This window comes from Tiliqua scincoides, chromosome 4 (assembly GCF_035046505.1).
Source record: "Tiliqua scincoides isolate rTilSci1 chromosome 4, rTilSci1.hap2, whole genome shotgun sequence".
Classification (NCBI taxonomy): domain Eukaryota; kingdom Metazoa; phylum Chordata; class Lepidosauria; order Squamata; family Scincidae; genus Tiliqua; species Tiliqua scincoides.
The window spans coordinates 178,456,793-178,480,010 of NC_089824.1; the positions used below are offsets into that span (position 1 = coordinate 178,456,793).

The 23,218-nt window shown below is 42.8% G+C and overlaps 1 protein-coding gene across 1 annotated transcript in view; it reads left to right on the plus strand.

Moving 5' to 3' along the window:
* Positions 1-534: 534 nt before the first annotated feature.
* RASSF5 (Ras association domain family member 5) overlaps positions 535-23,218 on the plus strand; it is a 96,606-nt gene continuing 73,922 nt past the window's right edge. The window contains exons 1-2 of the mRNA XM_066625418.1: positions 535-938; positions 14,982-15,103. Of these exons, the coding sequence (XP_066481515.1) occupies positions 785-938; positions 14,982-15,103 (276 nt within the window). The 5' untranslated portion in view covers positions 535-784. The remainder of the gene's footprint in view (positions 939-14,981; positions 15,104-23,218) is intronic.

The window sequence follows — 23,218 nt, forward strand, 5'->3', positions numbered from 1 at the left end:
GTTGCTAGACATGTCCACACCTGTCCTATATTAAATTATCTGTCAATATGTTGACAGTTTTGTTATTTGTTTCTATGAAAAATGTCCACCCTCCCTTCCAAGAACTTAAAAGACTACAGGAGGTCCTCATTCCATTTCAATATGAGGAATGATGGGGTAGGAAGGTTAATAATATCACATGACTTGGGCTAATAAAATGAGAAGTGATTATTATTTTTGCTTGTATTGTACAATACTTGACCTTGAATTTGTTGTAACTTCTGGTTTGGACTTAACTGTATGCATAGGAGATGGTGAGATAAATTACTTTAGTGTATTAAGGGTTATGGTTTAATTGTGATCCCAAAATTTTTTTGACCTTAAACGAAGAAGCCAGTAGAAAATAAGAGCTTGAGGGCCAAGGGTTTTAAAAGGAGACTTTGCAAAGAAAGGGATGGCTTCTGGTCTCTCTCTTTACTGTAGTCTCTTCCGTTCGGTAGCTTTATCTTATCAGACAAAAAGACCCAGAAATAGAAAGTTTTCCATGAGTTACTCAAGCTGCCATGGAAGTTTCTGGGTTGTGGGGTTTGCTCTTTTCTTTTTGTTTTGGACAATACCAGAAGGGGAAACTGAAGTGAGAAAACTGGATTAACACTGTAGCGAGGCCTCAGTTTTGCAGTGTAAATAACTTGCAGCGATTCTACATTTGCCGCTTCCAATAAGATTTTGCATTCAAGCACTGACTGCCTGTCTGCTTGCTTGGGTTGCTGGTGCCCGAAGAAGGTATTGATCTTCTGTTAGAAGAATGACAGAAGGGAAAGAGGAGGCTGCAGCTTGCTTTGGACTAGTAACAAAGAGAATACGGAAGATTTTCAGGCATTTCCCGAAGTCAAAATCATGGTCCGAGGGTCTCCACTTGCAACTCAAGAGGCCCAGCAGGGTGGTCTTGCTGGCTAAAGGTAGGCTGAAATCATTTGGGCAAGTGTAAGCACTGATTCAGGTAAGAAATTGGAAGATTTTGGGTAGTGAACACTGATGAAGTGATCGAGGAGGGGGCTTGTGCCATGCTGCTTTGCAAGAATCTGATTAATAACTTGAACACCTGACCTTTTCAGGCCAAATCTTGACTTTTGTAAATAAAAACAAAACCCCAGTACAGTACTTTGATTTCTTTTTTGCTTGTGGTGGTAAATCGTATTTTTGATTGTATTAAGCAGTCCAAGCATGTTTGTGTCAGCTGAACAGGTAATGTATTGTTGTAGTGCTATTGTTGTGAACACAGTACCATTGCTGTGGTTTTTTGATAACAATCTGGTTTCAAATACCAGCCTTTCAAGTATGGCCATGGGTTTCTCAAAGGAGAATTCTCAAAGCATTGCTAGTTGGGGTGGGGGTGGGGGCTTTTGGTAGGCTGTATTTTCCAGATTATTCTGATGCAAGTGAAGAAACCAAGGCATTTTGTAGGTGAATATTAATGTATACAGAAGGTTTCTGAAGTTTCATTTGTTGTTTAAAAGTCTCTGCTCATGAATGTTAGAGACTCAAAAATGACAGAGTTATTAGGCATATTTCTGTCTCCTGTTCTCTTGCTCATGCTAATGGCATCCCCATGGGTTATTTTTTTTAAACACTTAACATTGAATAAACATTAATCTCCCCCCCCCCCCAATAGTCACTACTTGGAGAAAACTGTATCTTCACATTCTAAATACAGTATTTCAAGCAAAGAGTCTAAAATAAAATCTAGTAGTAATCTAATGGAGCAGGTTGAAAATGCCAAATCTGGGTTAGGCCAATGAACCTAATCTTTTGTAACCTTTTAGGTTCCTCAGAACTTTTTGGGAGGTGGGGGTAGACAGGCATACTGTGAAGTTTTATTAAAGTTAGGGAAATATATTTCAGAATGAGTTGTAGCTTTTCTTTCAGAACTCACATTAATTCCTTCCTGGTCCCATTTTTTTCTTCATTCTGCATAAATCTTCTGAAATATCACATAGTAGTTTGTCCATAATATTGATCTTTATGAATATCCTGTGACCTTCACATAGGCCATGCTCAGCAGTTGACTGCCTGAAATGAGAACTGACTTATTCTTTCAAGCAGCAGGCCAAGAATTATTCAGAAATCATTTCCCTAGTTCATTTTTGCTTCTGAATATGAGGAAGAGTTATAGATTGCATAAAATCAATCAAACATGGATAGCATATCTTGAGGGCAGCAGGGTAGCTGTGTTCTGGTGATAATCAGCAAGTGTATTCTCGTATACAGCTGCCTGGTTCTTCCAACTCAGAGTGAATTTTAGGGTTTTTAGAAAGTGGTGCGTATGTGTCCATCCCTTTTATTGAGATTCGGCACATTCAGTCTTGTTCATTATTTAGACAGAATGATGGCTGTGAGAACACAAAGCTCTTTTGGGGCTCAGTCATTTCTCCTTCCCTGGATCATTGCTTGATGTTGCTTGTCATTTTGAAGCAATTTGATGCATTTCAAAACCAAATAATTGTTCTTCCCAGGGTCCTCCCCCCCCCCCCCCAAATTAGCCAAGGACAAATATTTCTTGAAAAGGTTCTTTAAACTAGAAGGCTTTTTAAAAAGCTATTTTATTACATATGTTGCACTCAGCAGAGTTATATATGCTATGTCTTAACAAAAGTCAATTTACAACACAGTTCTATCCATGACTACTGTAAAGTAATCCCATTGTTGTCAATGGGACTTGCTCCTAGGTAAGCGCATGTGGGATTATAATCTAAATCTGTTTCCTTATTGCGTGTGTTCTTGTAGTTCATTGAGTTTTACTGCTTGAATTTATGGATTCATCCAACCTCTTAAAACCAGATTTAGCTTGGGATGAGTAAGGGACTTTCTAGAGTTTTACTACTACGTACTTGCAAGTGTGAGAAATCAACTTGGGTCTTACTGCACTAATAAGCTTTGATATCTCCTGACAGTCCAGTTCTCAGTTACTTGTTTTATATTATGCAAGTATTGCAATACTGAAGATGCAGATACCCTCTAAAAGTATAGTATGACTGTGGATTCATGGTCCTCTGTTTTTAACTGGACTACAACACATTCTGTGGATAAAAGTGTATTGTGAACAATATCTCGTTTTTCCTAGGGAAGTGCACTTATGTCTCCCTGCATGGCACTTTGGGTAATGTGTCCTGTTTCCAATAGTTCTTGTGAGCCAAGTCATGCAGCTTTATCCTAAAGCTGTGTTTCTAAAATTAGCTTTCTCAGGAAGTTACAGAAGTGATTACGCTTGTGCAAAAGGTGAGTAGGACCACAGGAATGGTGCTCTTAATCTTGTAAATGAATGCCTAATGCCCACCCACCTGGTCACTGACATGGTAATGGAAATGTTACATCTCTGTCAGGATTTTAGGATAGCCATGCAGATGATTTATGTTTCCAGCATGAAAGGTTTAGGAACAAGGAAGACCAATTTAAGTTAACAGTGCAACTTTCTCTGCCCTTTCAGTGCGAACTTTCTGGTCCTAAGCTGTCAACATAATTTAGACTTTCCAGCTCTGAAGATTTCCTCATGTAGGAATTCACTGGATATATGTGATTCGTTTTTGTTTAAATTCCTGAAGTGAAAGCCCATCATTTGCACTTATGAATAAGTGTTCCAGATGAAGAACTACATGGCTCTGGTTGATCTGCAGAAGTAGGACTTTTCCAACTTGTTAGTATGCTTTTTATTCATTTCATTTCATGCCACAGAGACCTTTTAGAAAACAAAAATGTACATATGCAAGCACCTCCATTTATGGGAAAAGAATGTGCTACATAGGAGAGTTACAGTAGCTTTTCTGTGCATGTTTCCTCTTCCTGAACCCTCTTGGACTTGGCAGTGCTCATCATAGGTTTCCAGGATCATACACCTGCATGCAGATCAGGGCTTTAAATAAATAAGCGCAATTAAGGAACATCTCCCCCATGAGGAAGAATAGTGTTACCGTTTTCTTTATAGAAAAGGAAGGATGTGTACACAAAGATGAGTGCTAGTACAGTGCTAAGAATTTGCACTGGATTCTGAACATGCTAGAGACAAACTAGAGTCGGCACAAAGGCAGGCGCTATAAGATCTCTAATCATTGGGTCTGGAACTATAACACACGTCAACGATTTTCAACCTTTTTCATCGCATGGCTAATTGAGAAGGTGCTAAAACTGTCAAAGCACACCATCAGTTTTTGACAATTGAAAAGGCATAGCGCACTGCTGGTGGGGGGCTCACATCCCCCAATGGCCCAACTAATAAATGACCCTCCCCCAAACTTCTGCAGCACACCAATGTTCTGTGGCACACTGGTTGAAAATTGCTGACAGTACGTGTTTACAGGACTCTTAAACCAGAGATTATGAGTTGTGATCCCTACAGGGTGTCACTTTAGACCTCCCACAATTAACATTCTTAGCACAGTCTAAAACTTAATTTAATGCATGTGTTGCTCTGGCAAAATTTGCATTTCCCTCCAGTTAGTACTTACTTGAATGGAAACATTTGGAGAAAAAGAAGAATAAGAATTGTTTACCCAGCAAGACTCTAATGTGGAGGGGCACATATGCAAAGTGTTAAAATTTTGATTTAAGAATGTGGTGGTGGTGGTGGTAAGTGTGTGGGGGGGTAGAAAGTGATAGTCCACAGAATTGGAACGCTAACTGCTACACTGTCTTCAACTTTCCCATTCCTGACCTAATGGTGGAAGCTTTAAACCAGTTGTTACAACAACAGTTGCTGTCCTAACAACAAACCACCAGTGCAATGAATAACTTTGCTTGTCATCTTTCCCATGCAATCCTAGGCATGTCTGCTCAGAAGTATATCCCATTGAACTGAGTGAGGCTTAATCCCAGGCACTGGTGTTCCTGGAGGAAGAGCAAAACACTAAGTTTCTTCCCTATCTTGCTGCTGGTGTAGAGTGCCCCTTCTTCTTGCCTTCAGAGCCAGTCACATCTGCAAAAGCTTTTTAGAGAAGGGGCTGCTCTACTCCAGTGGCCAGGTACCTGAAGAAGTATTTTGCCTTCCCCCTCCAGGAACGCCCGTGATCCCAGACGAGTGTGCATAGGATTGCAGTTCCAGTCTCTGACATGTAGAGGACTCCCACTGCATATTCTTATTAGGAATCTTATTCTGATTCTTTTCAGAAGGTCCATTGCTTAACTTCTGGAGAGAGTGCCGAAGAAAATATTTGCTGTTTGGTTAAAATTGTATGTACCAGTGAAGGCATTCCCTTTGACAACATTCCTTCTGTAGAACCTCAGAAGCATTTTTAATGATTGCTTCACAGGCTCATTTTAAAGATGCAGTCACCACTGGCTCATGCAGGGAACATTTAATGTTACCAACTGTGGTAACATGTGAAACAAATACACAATCAGCAAAACTTTTATCCTGTAGGGCAGTGGATCTCAAACTTTGAGAGAACTTTACTCCCTCAGTAAGTCTTTGTGGGGAAAGGCCAAGGGTAGCGACGCAATCCCCAGGATCATGTCCCTAAGGAGAATGGGTGGGGGTGCTTGCACTTACATTTAAGTAGTTAGGGCTGCTGGAGGCTGCAGGAGCCCTGAGCTGGGAGCTGCTGGAGGGTGCTGGGAGCCCTGAGCAGCCCTCCGCAGGGCTCCCCAAGGCTTGGAATGTTCAAATGGAGACACTGCAAAGCACTTCCGGTTTCTAGGAGGTGCTTTGTGATATCTCCATATGAATGTGCCAAGCCACAGGGAGCCTTTTGGAGGGTTGCTGCGCCAGTGGGGCATGCACTGCAGCCTGTGATGGAGAGGCAGTCACAAAGTCCTCCTTAAAGCATGGGAACATTTGTTCCTTTACCTTGGGACTGCAGTGTGGCTACACCAGAGCTGAAAAATTGGATAGGATTTGGCCCTTAGTCATCTCTCTACTGTGCTTTTCCATTTATCAAAGCATTAGATTGGGAGATCTGGTTTCTCCCCAGGACTCCAGGGTTTCTTCCAGGGCTTTCTGTACCTCCAGCAGCCCTAACTATTTAAATGTAAGTGCAAGTCCCCCCCCCTTTGTTCACCCACCTTAGGGATGGGATCCTGGGGTTTGCTTCCCTGCCTCTCCTCTTCCCCCTGCCCAGCAAGGGAAGCTTTATACAAACTGGTGGGTTGCGAGACCAGTTTGAGAACCACTGCTGCTTTGAATGGGAACTCAGATGAATGCTGGCAAACTGGTAAGAACTTTGAATTGGGGAATTGTACATAACTACTAGCAACTCCTCACCCCATCTCAACTTCGGAATGACCTTTTTACTTTTTTCAGAGGAAATAATATGAATCTTTTAAAGAAAAATTAAAACTCTCTCTGTGCTGAATGAGTAGAAAACAGTACAAACGAATGCTGGCATTTGAACAAACACATGAGCTAACTATCGCTTCAGGAAAATTCTATAACAGGCTTTGTAGGAAAAAAACATCCCAAAAGTGCATGGTTATTTCTGATGAGGCAAGATTTGTAGGGGAAGCTTCATGCATTCCTAATGTAATGCTTTGATAAGTGGAAAAGCACAGTAGAGAGATGACTAAGGGCCAAATCCTATCCAATCTTCAACTCTGGTGTAGCCACACTGCAGTCCCAAGGTAATGGAACCAATGTTCCCATACTTTAAGGAGGCCTTTGTGTCTGCCTCTCCATCACAGGCTGCAGTGCATGCCCCATTGGCACGGCTGTACTGACACTGGAAAATTGGATAGGATTGAGCCCTTAGTGATCAGTTTTTCAAAGGCTACTGAGTGGCTCTGCTGAATCTTGAACTTGTATATGACACTACAATCCTGTGCATGTCTACTCAGAAGTGAGCTCCATTAGTGGGAGTTATGTGCAGTGAAAAGAATGCATAGGATTCAAGCCTTGCATGTATTTTATTTATTTATTTTATCTTTTTCACATTTTTATACTGCCCTTCCTCCAAAGAGCTCAGGGTGGTTTACACAGCTGCTCCTCCCTTCTTTCTTGTCCTCACAACAACCCTGTGAGGTAGGTGAGGCTGAGAGAAAGTGACTGGCCCAAGGTCACCCAGGAAGCTTTGTGGCTGAGGGGAGATTTGAACCTGGATCATCCAGGTCTAAGTCCACCTCCCAAACCACTACACCACCCTGGCACCCTGGCATCTTTTAGAGATGTTGATGTTACCACTGCATAAAGATGGGATGTGATCAGGGATGGACCAGCATGAATTGGCTTGTCCTAAAAGAATTTTTCAACCACCCTCAGTGTCAGAATGGATCTGTGCATCTGATGAGTGGTAACATCCTTAAAATAACACTCAAGTGGATGTGCAGTCCAAACAATGAGATCGCCTTGTTTGAAGCAATGCAGCCATAGGACACATGATCTGCCGACCAATCACATTGTTTTAAAGTCAGAACATTAATGCCTTTTGCTTATGTAGGTTGAAAGCCCTTACTTTTTAATCAGTCAGAAAAGGTGATACCACAATGTTATCTTCTTTAAAATAGTTCAGAGTTTCTCTAAGTACATGGCATTCAAACAGCTTTATGCACCTCTGGCTGGTTGTCATGTGTTCTGTGGAGTCCTAGCAGAGTAAGTCCTAGCAAGCTAAACCAAGCAGTACAGTTCATCTTAAGTGAATAGTATTAAATTGTAGAAAAAAGCTACTCACGAAGGACATGCTTTGGTGCTTATGGCTACTGTTACAGAACCTTCTGCGAATATAGGCTTGTATGCAGTTGCAGTAAGCTGGGTGGGTTAAGATGAGTCGTGCTTCCATAAGGATATTGTGAATAGGGTGGAAAAACCACAACACCAATGCAGAGCAATGCAGAGCAATGCAGAGTATATTATGGTAAGTCATTGTTTAGTAGATAATTCTGGGCTAACCAGGTGCTCAGATGTTCCTGAGTTGTCTCAGGAACTTTGGCCCATAAGTCGTGCTTCCATAAGGATATTGTGAATAGGGTGGAAAAACCACAACACCAATGCAGAGCAATGCAGAGCAATGCAGAGTATATTATGGTAAGTCATTGTTTAGTAGATAATTCTGGGCTAACCAGGTGCTCAGATGTTCCTGAGTTGTCTCAGGAACTTTGGCCCATAAGAAAGTCTTGATCTTTTGGGGAATGCATCTGATCTGCTTAGGGTAAATAAAATTACTGCATCTCCTTTGGAAGGATAGAGGTGAAAGGAGCACCACTGCTCAGTAGCGTGTGTTTGCTGACCTGTTAAAATGTAAACTGGTTAGCTTGGTAACCCTTAAAATTTTTGTGAGGGCTGCTCAGACTGCCAAACCTATTAGGACACCATCAGTGCTCAGACCCATGGCTGAAAATACATGTGCATTTGGAAGCACTTTCATATCACTGGTGACACTTCCCTTGTTTCAGTTAATGTTCATTGTTGCTTTCCTGTTTTAAATATCCTGACATGTATAAGGCTTCAGAAAAATGTGACTATTCCAGATGTAGCTCACTACAAATAGCTTCCTGAAAGCTTTCTTAGCAGTTTAGCTTTGCTTTGAAAAGACATGACTTCCTTGCAGGATTGTACTTCACAGATCTTCATCCACATTTTGAGTTTGAAAAGTAGTATATAAGTATTCTTAATAAGTGTGGATCCGTTTTATAGGCTGGAGGTTAAAGCCTATAGAATACTGTAATTTATATTGGCACTGAAGTGTGAGAACCTTTCCACAGTCATTTAGGGGCCACAACCCAGGGGGCAATGTATGTACATAAAGTGGGACTTCTAAGTTGAAAGAAACAAAAGATCCTTTGTATTGAATGGGAAGCCATTGTGGAAATTCAGTTTGCAAGAATGGTTTTGTGATACAATATGGGAAGGTAAGTGCTCTGGTCTTGGAAAAAGAGAAACCCATTTCAGTACCTACTAGTCCATGGTGCTACAACACCTCCAGGCTTCAGGGATGTTATGCCCCCAAACATAGTTGCTGGAAAGCAACAGAGGGAAAGCAGTATCTGTATATATGTCCTTTCTCTTGGCTTCCCAGAAGCTTCTGGCTAGCCACTGTGGAAACGCAATGTTGGACTAGCAGACTAGGGCCTAAATCCTAACAAACTTTCCAACACTGGCATAGCTGTGCCAATGGGACCTGTGCTGTATCCTGCAGTGGGGTTGCAGTCCCAGAGGCCTCCTCAAAGTAAGGGAATATTAGGTTACCTCTGAGGTAACCTTACCTCAAAGCTGCATCGCCCTTATGTTGGTGCTGGAAAGTGGGTTAGGATTGTGCCTTAGGGATGTCAAACATAAGGTCTGTGGAGTGAACGCGGCCCCCAGAAGCACTTTATCTGGCCCCTGCTATAATTGTGCACTCTCAGATCTTGAAAATAAAAACAAGATTTACACATTTTCTCTTCTGTCATTTGCAGCTGATGAGTTTCTATGTGAGAACAATGAGTTTATGTCTGGATGTCACCTGCTTAATGATGTTACTTTCTACTTAATGATGTCACTTCTGGCCCTCAGCATGTGCCATGAATGCAAACGTCAGCCCTCTGTATGAAACAAGTTTGACACCCCTGTAGTGGATCAATGGTCTGATCCAGAAAGGCTTTTGTATTCTTATGTTAACCCAAATATTTCTGCTCAAGCATGCTTCCCTGTATTTCCCTATGCTTCCCTTGTTCCCAGTTCACATGGCTTCTCTTTTGGGTCATTCACTCCACTAGGACGGAGTCATGAAAGAATCCAACCTTATTTAAATTGGGCTGCAGTGCAGCCTGAGCTTCCCCTCTTCCTCTCTGTAGCAGCAGGTTGAGTGTGTTTCATCAGCCTTCAAAATGGATGTGGAGCAGTCTTTATATAGCAGCACCTCTTATGGCTCCAGAAGATCTGTTATGGCTCTGGAGACATAAGTGGTTTTTCCCCCTCTTTATTTCCAATTTTTCTTAATTTAAATGAAGGATTGTGTTGTACAGTACTTGCCCTCAGGCATATTTAAACAAAACAGCCCTAAATGGGAATATGATAAGCATCACACTCTGGTTAAATGTGAAATGATAAATTACCTCTCCTTCTTTCTTGAGGTTGCTAATGCCTTTGCCCTCGGATTTCAGCATCTCTGACGTGCATTTATTTTCTGCGTTGGTAGTTTTCTGCAGTGGAATGGAACTGTGGTTTTCAGGACTGTGGGAAATATTCCTTACTGTCACTATGTGAGTTTTCTGCTGGTGGCATCAGTTGGTCTGTTGGCCTCAGAGTTCACTGTGCCTTTTTGACTTGTAGTGCTTATGTGAAATATTAACAGAGGCAGTGGTGAGGCAAAGTTCTGTCTAAAGCAGCATTTCTCAACCAATGGTACTTGCTCGGTGGTACTTGAGGTGGTGCCTGGTGGTACCCCCGGGACCCTGAGGCCCCGCTGCCTGGCAATGAGACCAGCAATGTAACACGACAAGCAGCAGTAGGAGGCTCGGCAGGCAGAGCTCCAGCATTCGCTTCTCACACACTTGAAAAAGCCCTCCCATCTGCCCTGAGCCTCTTACCAGTATTTGTCACTGGTTGCACTTGGCCTCTGAATCCAAAAGTAACTAGCAATTACATCATTGCCAATTACTTCCAGTGGTACTTCCAATAGGTGGACAATGCAAAGTGGTATGGTGTGGGACAAACGTTGAGAAATGCTGCTCAAAGTGTTCTCAGAAGCCTGTGTGTATGTGTAGGAGGGAAACTGGGAGAATGGTGCTCTCCTGACTTCTGTCCTAAATCAAGGTCAATGTCCATTGGACTGACCTTTCAGATGAAGTTGTGGGAGAAGTTGACCTCCATTCCTCTTCTGTTTCCAGATATGAACTGCCTTTAGGGCTGTTCCAACTATAGAAGCAAACCAGTCAGCTGTCTTGAATGCCATAACTTCAGGGGTGACATACCTCATCTTTGTCATTTGTTGGAAGGAGAGCCACTGCCTGCAGTTGGGGGGAGGGGCAGCATGTAGTTTAACAGCTGGGTGATATCCCTTCCATGCCACAGGGTGCTTTGGATCTCTACTTGTGACATAGATAGGTTTAAAAGTGGAGGGAGTAAAGAAGTGAACATGAAAATAATATAGTACCATGGTCAATTTTCTATAATTTACAGCCCAACCCTATTCTTTACTCAGAAGCATGTTCAACTGATTTCAGTGATGCTTACTCTCAGGTTCGTGTGCATCTAATTTACTCGGCGTACAATAAGATGCAGCAAATGGGAGGAGGTTTTCTTTTATCTAAGATAGCAAAAGCTCTTGGACCAACCCTGCTTATCTGGTTGTTTATGTGTTAGAGGGACCACTAGCATGAGAATATTTCTTTTGAGCAGGTTCTCTTCATAGGCACTTTCTAACACATGAAAGTTTGTCTCAGGATCACTATAATTGGAGGATGATTTCTTCCAGTGGAGAGATTTTGTTGTCCTGTTTGCACAACAGTCTACTGCACTTTAGGATATATTAATTTTTGTAACGTGACAGCTCAGAGGTGGCTAATGTAAGCATTATTTTCAGATGTTGTTGGGCTCTGCCCCACACACCTGCATTTCATGTCTAAATTGCATTCCGCTCTTAGAAAGTGCCTTGTCACCATCTGGTGTCAATGAGAGCAAGTGTCAACGAGCGTTTGAAGCGTGTTCACCCCATTCATATCTGTTTATATAATGCTTCCAGTTTCTTGAAATGTGGAAAAAAGGTCTCTTGATACTTCAAACAAGCATTTGCTTCTGTTCTGTGGTTTTGCAGCTGCTTATTCAGGAGTGCTTTGCCATCCAAGGGCTAGTATGCATTTCTGAGAACAGTCAGAGAAATCTCTGGTAATTACTGTCTCCCTTTTGAAGCCTCCACCATGATATGCCACTTTTGCTACATTATGCAGATTTTGTGCAGCAGTAGATGCCAAACACAGTAAACATTTTGCATTCTAGAAGGTATCTGCATACTGGAGAGATTCATTTTGATTTTTGTTTTTCCCTTCATCTCCTTCGTCCTTCTTGGGCTCAAAGACACATGTGGAACTTTGAGTTGAAAGAGTAAATTTATACACGAGTTAAACATTAAAAATGATCACGTGGGCCATATTTATACTTGTTTGGATAGGAAAAATCTTTGGAGAGGATCAGTGTGAGGGCTGGTCCAAGTCTGACCAGTTATTTCAGAACTATTGCTTCAGTATACTAACAGCCTGACCCTATGCATATTTGCCAGCACTAGTTACCAAGTTGCTGGGCTGTAGTACAAAGCTCTGTATTCCCCACCCTCTGGTGGCCCTTTGGTGCTTCTGCTGCCACTAATACTGAGGGTTCAAATATCAGCCCAGCCAGGTAGATTCCATGATGGGTGCAGACCCTCGGCGAGTGACCCACCCAACCAGCCCCTAATCTCATCCTAGTGTTTTCTCAGAACTAAATTTAATTAATTCAATGGGACTTACTTCCAAATGAGCATGACTAGGCTTGCAGCCTGATTGGTGTGCATTTGAGTGCACGTAGCATTGGATTAAAGGCATGAGATTTAACACTAAATTGTATTCTAGATTGGGCAAATGTGGAGCCCTGTGTTGTTTTTTTTAAACACACATTTGTATGCATGGATTATTTATTACCATTGGTAAAGTATTTCTGAATGTTCAAAGCACCTCACATACTTCTGGCCACCTCTTCCCCAGTCCTCATATTGCCTTTTAAAGGCATAAAAATGTCACTTCTGGAAGTCGCATTTGTTCATCCTAAACGGCCATTCTGAGGCCTGCAGAGGCTGCGGGTGGACATGCACAGTCTCTGCGGGGTCCAGAAGAGCCTCCAGAGATGAGGGGAGTGCAGCTTCCGTTGCCTCTGGAGGGTGGGGTGGTGGGTGTCACTGGTATCTGCAGTTTCAAGTATCTGCAGAGGGTTCTGAAACGGAACCTCTGTAGATATTGGGGCACACCTGTAATGTGATAGAAGAGCTGCCATATTGTGAAATTCCTTATTGGTATTTTTTAAAGGAATCTGTTTTATGGATTGTTTGTGATTAGTCTAGGTGGCTGGGTAAAATGATTGAAACTTCTTTGTCCCAAAGTAAAATGAATCCAGCAATGAAGGAGGAATGCCCTGGGAACAGGGACATCGTGAAGCCCCAGTTTGGGAATCTGTTTTAAGTAAATGTTACTCCTGAATAATTCCTGTAGCACATTAGACCAGTGGTTCTCACACATTTAGCACTGGGACCCACCGTTTTAGAATGAGAATCTGTCAGGACCCACCAGAAGTGATGTCATGACTGGAAGTGACATCATTAAGCAGAAAATTTTTTTTAACAATTCTACCCACACTTACCCAGGAGTAAATCCCATTTACTATGATTGCTAAAAGAATATATGTAGTAGCTTGTTAAAAGAACAGGTCTGTAACATTTCCTCAAATGCAGCAACATACCATGGTAGTATCAAGTAATATATTAAAAAATAAAACATTGAAATGAATGGAGACCCACCTGAAATTGGCTCACGACACACCTAGTGGGTCCTGACCCACAGTTTGAGAAACACTGCATCAGACCTTTTAAATATATGGTATCCTCTTCATGCAAGGCAAGCAGAATATTGTGTCCAACATAATTTTATTTGAAGTCATATCCTCTGTGGTTTGAGATTTTTTTTCCATTACCTGCAGCAGCAATGTTAAAGAATTTTATCCCCTTTTCCCCCCTAAGTTATTGCTTTTGCATGGGAGGAATTGCTTGCTATTCCCATGGAAGCATTGTTTAATGGCCTGCATATACTGCGGCCAGCTGCCTTTACATTTTCATTTTTAATTACAGTGCTTTGCAAGCTTTTGGTTTATTGATTTCTTTTACGTCTTCCCTCCTTCCCAACAGTGCATCCCGAGTGCTGTGTTGTACAAGCCATTCAACTCCCCAGCACAGTCTCTTGGCATAAAAGAAATAATGTTTTATTTCCACAGCCATGAATCTTTATGACATAGAGAAGGAGCTATGGACATTATCTTGCTTGATGGTCTATAGTAGTCAAGTCACTGTGATGTTCTGTTCTCAGAATTCTGCCATGGATAGCATGCTAGACAGAGCTGTAGTCATGGTAAAAGTTGTGCACAGTTGCTTGATAGTGTGACTCCCAAATATATACTGGGTTTAGCCTGAAAACATACTATGCAAGCAGCAGACAATTCACCGAAGAGCTTGCTCAAATCACAGCTGTGAGGGTATTTTATTCCCTGCCTATTGCAATGATAACATATGTCATAGAGTATATCAGAACAGTGTCATGGCTTCTCTCCAAAGAATTCTCAGCATTATAGCTGTAGAAGCCTGGTGATCTCTGCATGCATTTGTTTAGAAGGGAGGTGTTGGCACGATACGATAGGGCAGGGGTGCCCAAACCCCGGCCCGGGGGCCACTTGCGGCCCTCGGGGACTCCCAATCCAGCCCGCAGGGAGCCCCCAGTTTCAATGAACCTCTGGCCCTCTGGTGACTTGCTGGAGCCCGTGCTGGCCCAACACAACTTCTCTTAGCATGAAGGTGACTGTTCAACCTCTTGCATGAGCTGTGGGACGAGGACTTCCTCCACTGCTTGCTATTTCACATCTATGTTATAGCAGTGGCAGTGAAGGAAAGGCTGGCCTTGCTTTAGGCAAGGTCTTTTATAGGCCTTAAGCTATTGCAAGACCTTCATTCATTCATATAAGTTCTATCTCAAATATATTCATTTATGTAAATCTATTCAAATTTGAAATGTAAATGGATTCTTTTTTTCACGGCCCCCAACACAGTGCCAGAGAGATTATGTGGCCCTCCTGCCAAAAAGTTTGGACACCCCTGCGATAGGGTATTAAAGATATCCTGCTGAGATGATGAAAATTTCACTCTGCGTTTTCATGCATGTGGTTCTTGATCCAATGACTTCATTCTGTCATGGATGCACACTCTATGTCTAGTTTATCTGTTTTTCTGAGCTACCAAGTGCACACTTTAGTAGGACTTGATGATTGGTATTTGAGCCTTGCCCTCATTTTAGTTCTCTTTGTTCTTCCTCCTTAGACTGCAAGTACACTTGCCATCAGGAATGCAGAAGCCTCATCCAGCTGGACTGTAGCCAGCAGGAAGGACAGACCCGCGACAAACCTTCACCAGAAAACACCTTAACACAAAACTATAGCCAGGTATGAACTGTGCTGCCCCTGTGGGGTTTGGGGAGAACAGGGTGACTAAAGTGTTTTGACACTTGCTGGGGGCTAATAGAGATGACAGGCAAGTAGGAGAAGATCTCTGATGAGGTATGACAGAATGTTGCTTACTTCATTTGTAATTGTATTTCAGCAAGGTTGGCAAAGAGCCTCTAATTTATGTCTTTCCCAGGTCTTCCAAAATCTGTTTGTGGGCCTCACGTGTGTTCCTTGTGTGATCATTAGTTGCTCATAAGTCAATTTTTTTCCCTAAAGTTAGAGAGGAGACACAAGTAAAGAGCCCCTGTGGCGAGTCTGGAGGAAATCAGCAGCTGACAAGCTGCAAGTATGAAATTAAGGGCCAAATTGGGTATGCACTTAATCACACAACTTGACTGGAAGGGGGATTTGCTTGTGTGCTAACAGCAAGTGGGGGTGTGAAACAGGATGAAACTGTGGCAGGAGGGCTTCAATAGTATGCCTTTGCTGTAATTTTGAGCCTGGTCATGCCTGCCCTGGTGTGGTATTTTTAAATGGAAAAAAGGTTACTTGGCAAGCCAATGGAAACTTTTTTTCCATTTAAACATAGCACATGGGAAGGGGGAACTCAAACCACAATGGGGACAAATTACTAAAACTCTTCCCCCCCACCCCATACCCAGCATGGTTGCTGAATTCCCACTTGCTATTTAGCTCTGGTCAAGCTTTTAGACAAGTCTGTTTTAGTCCAAAGTTACACACAGCTGCAAGACAGAAGGGAAAGCTGGATGGCCAAATAAGTCTGGTTGTGGAAGCAAGGCACCCTGAGGAATGAAGGGTGTTGTTCAAGGCAGAAAAGTGAGAAATAGCTGTGCAAGGGAAGTACTTTCAAGTATGTGAATTAGTCTGGGTCATCCAATGAAATTGACTGGTGATAGGTTTAGGAGGGACCAAAGACAGTGCTTCTTCAAACATTGCATAATTAATACATTGTGGTGATGGTAACTGTCTCGGATGACTTTAATAGTATTAGACAATGTCGGTAATACTAATATATAGCATTTGAATAGGGATTTCTAAGTTTGTAGATTGCTTGATGTGTAAAGACTACATCAAGATAACTCCATAAGAGCCCATCCTTTGGGCCAGTAGCTCCAGTGCTGGAGCCCAGCACCAGCACTAGGTATTGTAAACATGCCATAATGCATGTTTACAGCACTGGGGAGCGTTGGCCCTGAGCCTTGGTGCTGAGCTTGGTGCTTGCTGCTTTGGCATGGCCACCGGGGGTGAGTAACACCACTGGGCAGTGGTTTGGCTTTTCAGGACAGGAGAGGGTGGGACAGAGGGAGGGACTGGCCCGGGAGTGGGGTGGGACCCACAGAGGCCTCCTCCGCTGGATCCTGTCCTCTGTGTTGGGCAAAATAGTCAGTGTAGACTTGAGAAACCCCATTGTGTGGCCTGGGGCTATCCTCAGGGAAAGGAGACAAAATTCCCCTTCCCCTGAGAAGATCGCAGGTGACTCCCTGGGGCTGCTGGATGCAGTCATAGCCATTTTGGCACCACTATACCCAGCAGCCCCAGGTAAGGTAGGATTTGGCTGTAAGGCAGGTATATATTAGTAAGCACCTATCTGCAAGTAAACTGGGAAGCTGAGGCTGAGTGGCTTACTTTAGGCCTCCAAGTGAGTTCATGGCAGAGATCTGAACCAGGGAAGTCCTGGTTTGCAGCTCAGTCTCTAATGTTTGGCAACGTGGTCATGAATTCCTGGAGGAAGGACTGATCAAGAGTTCTGGCCATGACAGATGAATGAAGCCTCTGTATTAAGAGGCAGTAGGCTGCTAAATTTCTTTGGGAACACTATGGGAGAAAGTCTTTTTGGCTTATTGACTTTCTTGGAAGCATCTGATAGACCACTGTGGGAACCAGGAAGCAGGACTAGATTGATCTTTGGTCAGATTCACCAAGGCTCTTCTTTTACATGAAGACTTGCATTCATCGCGGAGTACTACAAATAGCCCTGGGACACCTGGGATTAGACTGGACTTCTAAGATGCTCAACCGGAGTCCTCTTATTTTAGAAATTAAGTACTAGTATTAAGTGGGATTTAATCATTTGCTGATAGCCAAGTCTTTTCTTCTATAGGCCAAACACCATGCGAGATGGCAGGATGAAGAATAAATTCATCATAGTCCTCCCTATTGCAACTGTGGGGCAGAGTAGCAAGATGTATTTTCCAAAGCCCTGTGTCCTGTAGTAAAATTGGAAGAGTAAGCTTTCACTGCTTTCGTGCAGATTGTGAGCAATAGCAGTGAGACACCCCCTGTCAAATACTCTGTTCCAAAGTTTTAAGTCAACTTGTCATTGAGAAGTGAGAGTGCCTGCAGATGTCTCTTGGGATTGTACTCTTCTGGAATGCATTCTCAAAGTGTTCTGGTTATAATGGGGATTGGAAGCTTATATGTAAGATGGGGATGTAAGGATTAAAAATACATGGGTCTTGTTGGAATTAGGGAGGCAAAGGAAGAAAAGTTATAAACTGGGGTTGGAGATGTTTGCTGCTGCTTCTTTTATTCCCTGTAGTTAAGTGGAGCCCTTCTTTAGTCTTTCCCTCAGTCTGAGGAGCCTGGCAGTGAAATAGTTTTCTTGCCCCATGGGACATGCTGAAACTCAATTTTTTTTTTAACTCTTGGAATTCTTTTAAAGTCTAGAGTCTGTCACACTTGGATTCCTTTTTGTTCCTGTGCCCCTTCTTAATTTCTGTGATTTGTGCATTTACAGTTCACATGAGGACTTCTTTTGCAGCTTCAATTCTTTTCATTGGGTTTTGTGCTGGAAAAAATTCTAGGTAAACATTGTACATTATTGTGGAAAGAAAAACTTTCTCATAAGAACAGCCCCACTGGATCAGGTCATAGGCCCATCTAGTCCAGCTTCCTGTATCTCACAGCGGCCCACCAAATGCCCCAGGGAGCACACCAGATAACAAGAGACCTCATCCTGGTGCCCTCCCTTGCATCTGGCCTTCTGACATAACCCATTTCTAAAATCAGGAGGTTGTGCATACACATCATGGCTTGTAACCTGTAATGGATTTTTCCTCCAGAAACTAGTCCAATCCCCTTTTAAAGGCGTCCAGGCCAGATGCCGTCACCACATCCTGTGGCAAGGAGTTCCTCAGACCAAGCACATGCTGAGTAAAGAAATCTTTTCTCTTGTCTGTTCTAACTCTCCCAACACTCAATTTTAGTGGATGTCCCCTGGTTCTGGTGCTATGTGAGAGTGCAAAGAGCATCTCTTGATCCACTTTATCCTTCCCCGGAATAATTTTGTATGTCTCAATCATGTCCCCCCTCAGGCGTCTCTTTTCTAGGCTGAAGAGGCCCAAATGCCGTAGCCTTTCCTCGTAAGGAAGGTGCCCCAGCCCCGTAATCATCTTAGTCACTCTCTTTTGCACCTTTTCCATTTCCACTATGTCTTTTTTGAGATGCGGAGACCAGAACTGGACACAATACTCCAGGTGTGGTCTTACCATAAATTTGTACAACGGCATTATAATATTAGCCGGCAGGCTTGAGGCTAATATTCTCGGCAGGCTTGAGGCTAATATTCTCGGCAGGCTTGAGGCTGTTGGACCTGCATCTCTCTGACGAATTGCATATTCCTTTATCTATTTTGACTTCTCAGCATGTCTGAGAGGATTTTATTTCACCCTGTTTTATTTATAATACACACACTAGCGCGCATGTTTGCATAATATATAGATCACATGAACAAAATGTGAATATTCAGAGTTGCTTTTCAGATTCATAGTCTCTCTTTTTTTTTTTTTTTTGCTAATGTCAGTATTTACCCACCCAGGTTAAAAAGGCTTATCCATATAAGTAATACTCAAAAGGTATTTGGCCTTGTGTGAACAAAGTGATGCACTCATCTTTGTTGTTAGCATATGCAGGAGAAGTTGTGTAAATGTCACCCTTTGTGGAAGATGAATTGTTGCTTAACAACAAATGGTATCTTATACATGAAATAATGGGGGAGGGAGGAGATAAAGAGCAGATTTAATCCACTTATAAGAATCTACTATCTCAGCCAAAACTATGTGGTGATTGGTTGATAGCCATGCATCCTTCTGATAAGACCTTACAACCTTACAAGAGGTTGTCACAAATGGTCTCTATGTGTCCTGCAGGAGTTTGGGGGATGTAAGCCCCTGGCTGGCAGTGCCAGATGTAAGCCCCTGGCTTGTCAGTTGTTAAACTGATGGTGAGCACCTTCTTGGCATGCTGAAAATCATTCCCTTTTACTTAGCCTGGCAAAATATGCCTGATGTAGTTGTCTGCAGATTCCCTGTTCCAGGTTACAACAGTGAAAGCAACTCCTGTCTCATGTTGTTGCTGAGCTTCTTGGGTAAGGATAGTGGCATTCTTAAGCGGTAAATATTCAGCAATAAAATTAGTTTGTGTTGGTGTCAAAGTCTTAAAAACTACAAAGCATGCCTGCCCCTTTAACTAATTGAACTAGTGTAACTACACACATTCTGCTATATGACAACTCATCCAGCAGGTTTGGCAGGAGCATCATAAACCCATTTAAAAACACTTCAGGGCTCTGTCACTACATTGGCTTCCTGTTTATTTTGGCATGGCTCTGTGAAGGAGGAAGGTGGAAGATACACATGTGATGCTGTGACTTTCTGCCAGATGAGTACAGTCAGTGACCTATCAAAGACACTTTACTCAGGATCAGCTGCAGCCATTCCACAAACATCTCGTCTGTCACATTGCATCGACAGATTCTTAGAGGAGGGTTTGGAATGCCTGTGTTATACTGGGACCCTTGTTTCCAAGCTTGTCTAGCCTATTAAACGGGTTCTACTGCAACTGAATCCATCCTATGAGCTGGGAATGTTTTAGTGAATTAATAGGACAACATCTGGCCTTATGAACAGCCTCAGTTCCAATTGAGGGTCTAATGTGGTCATATTGTAATGGGTTGAGGATCTGCTGGCAAAAACAGCTTTGCTTGTTTGGACAAACTAAGCAGTTATCAAAGAATAAGCCCATGGGGAAGATTGAATGTCAGTAGGAGCTCAGTGAGAGGGGGAGAGGTCTCCTAATCAAAGTTTGGATCAAGTGAGAAGTTCACTGTAAAGCAGTGGTTCCCAACCTTTAGGAGCCCGCGGACCACTGAGACAAACGTTGGAATTATCATGGACCACATGCAACCCCTTCCATCCCCACTAGACAAAAAATACAATTCAGTTTGGTAGCCCAGGGGGAGTGCTTGGTGAGATACTGGAAATGCTAACTGCAGGGGGTCCATTCTCTGCCCCCTCTGGTGCTCCATGGGGAAGCATGTCGCCAAGTGAATGCTCCTCCACAGACTACCAGAAAGAGTGGAGAATGGACCTTCCCATTCTTCAGCAAGCATTGGACCACCATTGAGGGCAGAGAATGCACTACCTATAGCCACAGCCAACACTTCAGTGGTCCATTAGGGAGCACTCGCTTGGCGAGGCAGTGGAAGTGATCAAAGGTGATCACCTTTTTTTCCTGAGACCACATGGACTACTTCTCAAGAGCTCACGGAACACCTGTGACCAGAACCACTGCTGTAAAGGAATAGAACTCAAAGGAATATATACTGTTTAGCTTTTGATCCCAGTCTAGGATCCTGGTCATAGGCCTCCAAGCAGAGCCTAGATTGAAAAAACTTCATTGCTCCATCACTAGGTAGAGCACCGGACTGTTGCGTGTGAAGAAACCTGTCTTAGATGTCTGACATGACTTGACTTCTCCCTCAGGAAATGCTCGTCTACAGATGAATTTTCCCAAGTTGACAGTGGTGCTTTAGTGCTACCTTCAAAAATGTTCTGAACAGTCTGATCAGATCATGATAGAGAAAGTAGCAAACTGTGAATCCTGCTACACAGACACAAAATTGCCCTGAGCTTGATACTAGTGCTAGCAAATAAACATTAACAGGGATTTAAGCAGCAATGTTTAATGTTTATTAGTGAAGCCATAGTAGTTGCATTAGACTGGTAAAAAGTAAATAAATCAAACAAGAAGTCCTGTTTGAGTTGGGCAGCCCAACTACATGGTCTACCAGGCAAGAAACATTACTTTATCAACATCATTCTGTATTTTAACATTTTAGAACTGTTACTGTGTTATATCATTTTTTCTCGTCGCACATGAAATTGCTTCTGCACCAGTTGTTCCCCTTTTTGCAGTACTCTGATGCACTGCAAACTAAATAAATGATGAAAATGACCAATATCCAGACCTAGATAATGTTATGGTAGCATAAGCGTATCATTCACTGGGCCGTATTATTGCTCTGATCCATGTGCTCAATTTTCTCTGCTTCAAATGGTGGTTTATAAAGTTACTTTGCACATATGGGGTGGCATCCACTGCAAACAACCAACATCTGGAAGTTGCTTAATGAAAAATGTAAATTCTAGGCCTTGTAGCTGTGCACTGACTGATGTATATGTGCTTGAGATAAGAAAGCAGGTGTTCTGCCGGACCACCCAAGATGAGATCTGGGGACCTTTCAATCTAGTGACATGAATCTTTTGCAGTTCATACTAAAGTGTAGCATTTCCTAACTGAGACAGCTAAGGCACTGTAAACTGCCTGGTAAAGAAAAGATATGTATATCAAAGGCTGACCACGTGCATCTAGACCTAGTGTGGACCTGTCATGTATTGGTTAAGCTCTTTTGCAGGCTGCAGCTTGGGAGGTCTGGTTCTGGTGCAGCAGGTGAGAAACAGAGGGCTAGAAGTTGAAGGCGTAGTCATAGCTGAGTCATTAGAACATAAGAAAAGCCTTACTGGATCAGGCCCAAAGCCCATCTAGTCCAACATTCTGTTTGACACAGTGGCCTACCAGCTGCTCACAAGCAGGAGAGAAGGGCAGACTTCTATTCTGCCACTCGTCCCCTGCAAAAGGTCTGCACAGGTATAGCTACTCTCTTCACACCATGCAAAATTTTATAATTCTCAGTCATGCCTCTCTTTAGTTGTCCTTTCCCACAGTTAAGAAATCACAAATGTTGTGGTCTTGCCTCATAAGGAAGGTGCTCCAAGTACCTGATTATTTTGGCTGCCTTGTTTTCCACCTTTTCCAGGTCTACAATATCCTGTTTAAGGTGTGGTGACCAGCACTGGACATGGTATTCCAAATGCGACTGAACCTTAGGTTTATACCGGAGCAAATTAAGTAATATAAGTGTTGGCGGTCTTGTTCCTGATCACTTCCCTAATGACCCCTGGCATGGAAAGGCTAGGATAGGGCTGTAAACAACCTACTTCTACGTAACTATTATGAGGTCAACCAAATACAGGTTGTACAGTGCCATTTAAAAGAGCTATAAGTGACAGAAAATTATTTTGCCCTCCAATTTTGCTGACGTCTTATTCCCAGATGCTGAAAAGGAAGGAGATAACTTGACAGGGCTGAAGATAGGCATCATAAAGCCACAAAGCACTTTTGAAGGAGTTGTCAGAGTAGGAGAACACATTTGATTTCCTGATATTTTATAGCCCCCAACTCCCCCTAGTGCAGTTAGATCCTAAAAATAAATACACATGCATGCACGTGCAGTCTATTGCTCTCTGTCTTTCCTCCTGCCGGGCAGCTCTTGTTTTGCATGATTGCTAAATGTTTTACCCAGCAGCAGCACTTGGGGGAGCTGGAAGGCCAATGAATATCCTGGCTTGCATGGCTTGATGAGGAAGGTGTTGACGATGACAAGGTGCCTTGGCAAGCACTCGGGAACAAAGTGGGAAGAGAAGGAGAGTAGCTTTGTTTCCTGTGTGCAGTGCCATTGAAAATGAGAGTCACTGATTTCTGTTACCTGTATTGAATTCTGAAATAGTTGCCATTTCATGTTCCATAAACCTGAGAAATGAGAGTTGAGCTGTCTTTGGAGCATGACTGCTTCAAGTCTGTCTCTAGATTATATATTACATTGGTTAGGAGTCATGTGGCCATGGATGTGTCCTTGTCCAAAGGAGCTTATAGCTAGAAGGTAGGCCATGATGAATGGAGAGTGTGTGTTCTTGTGCATAAGGCTCCAAACTTTGTGGCTTGCAAAGTATAGTCTGCATCCTCCTGTGCTCC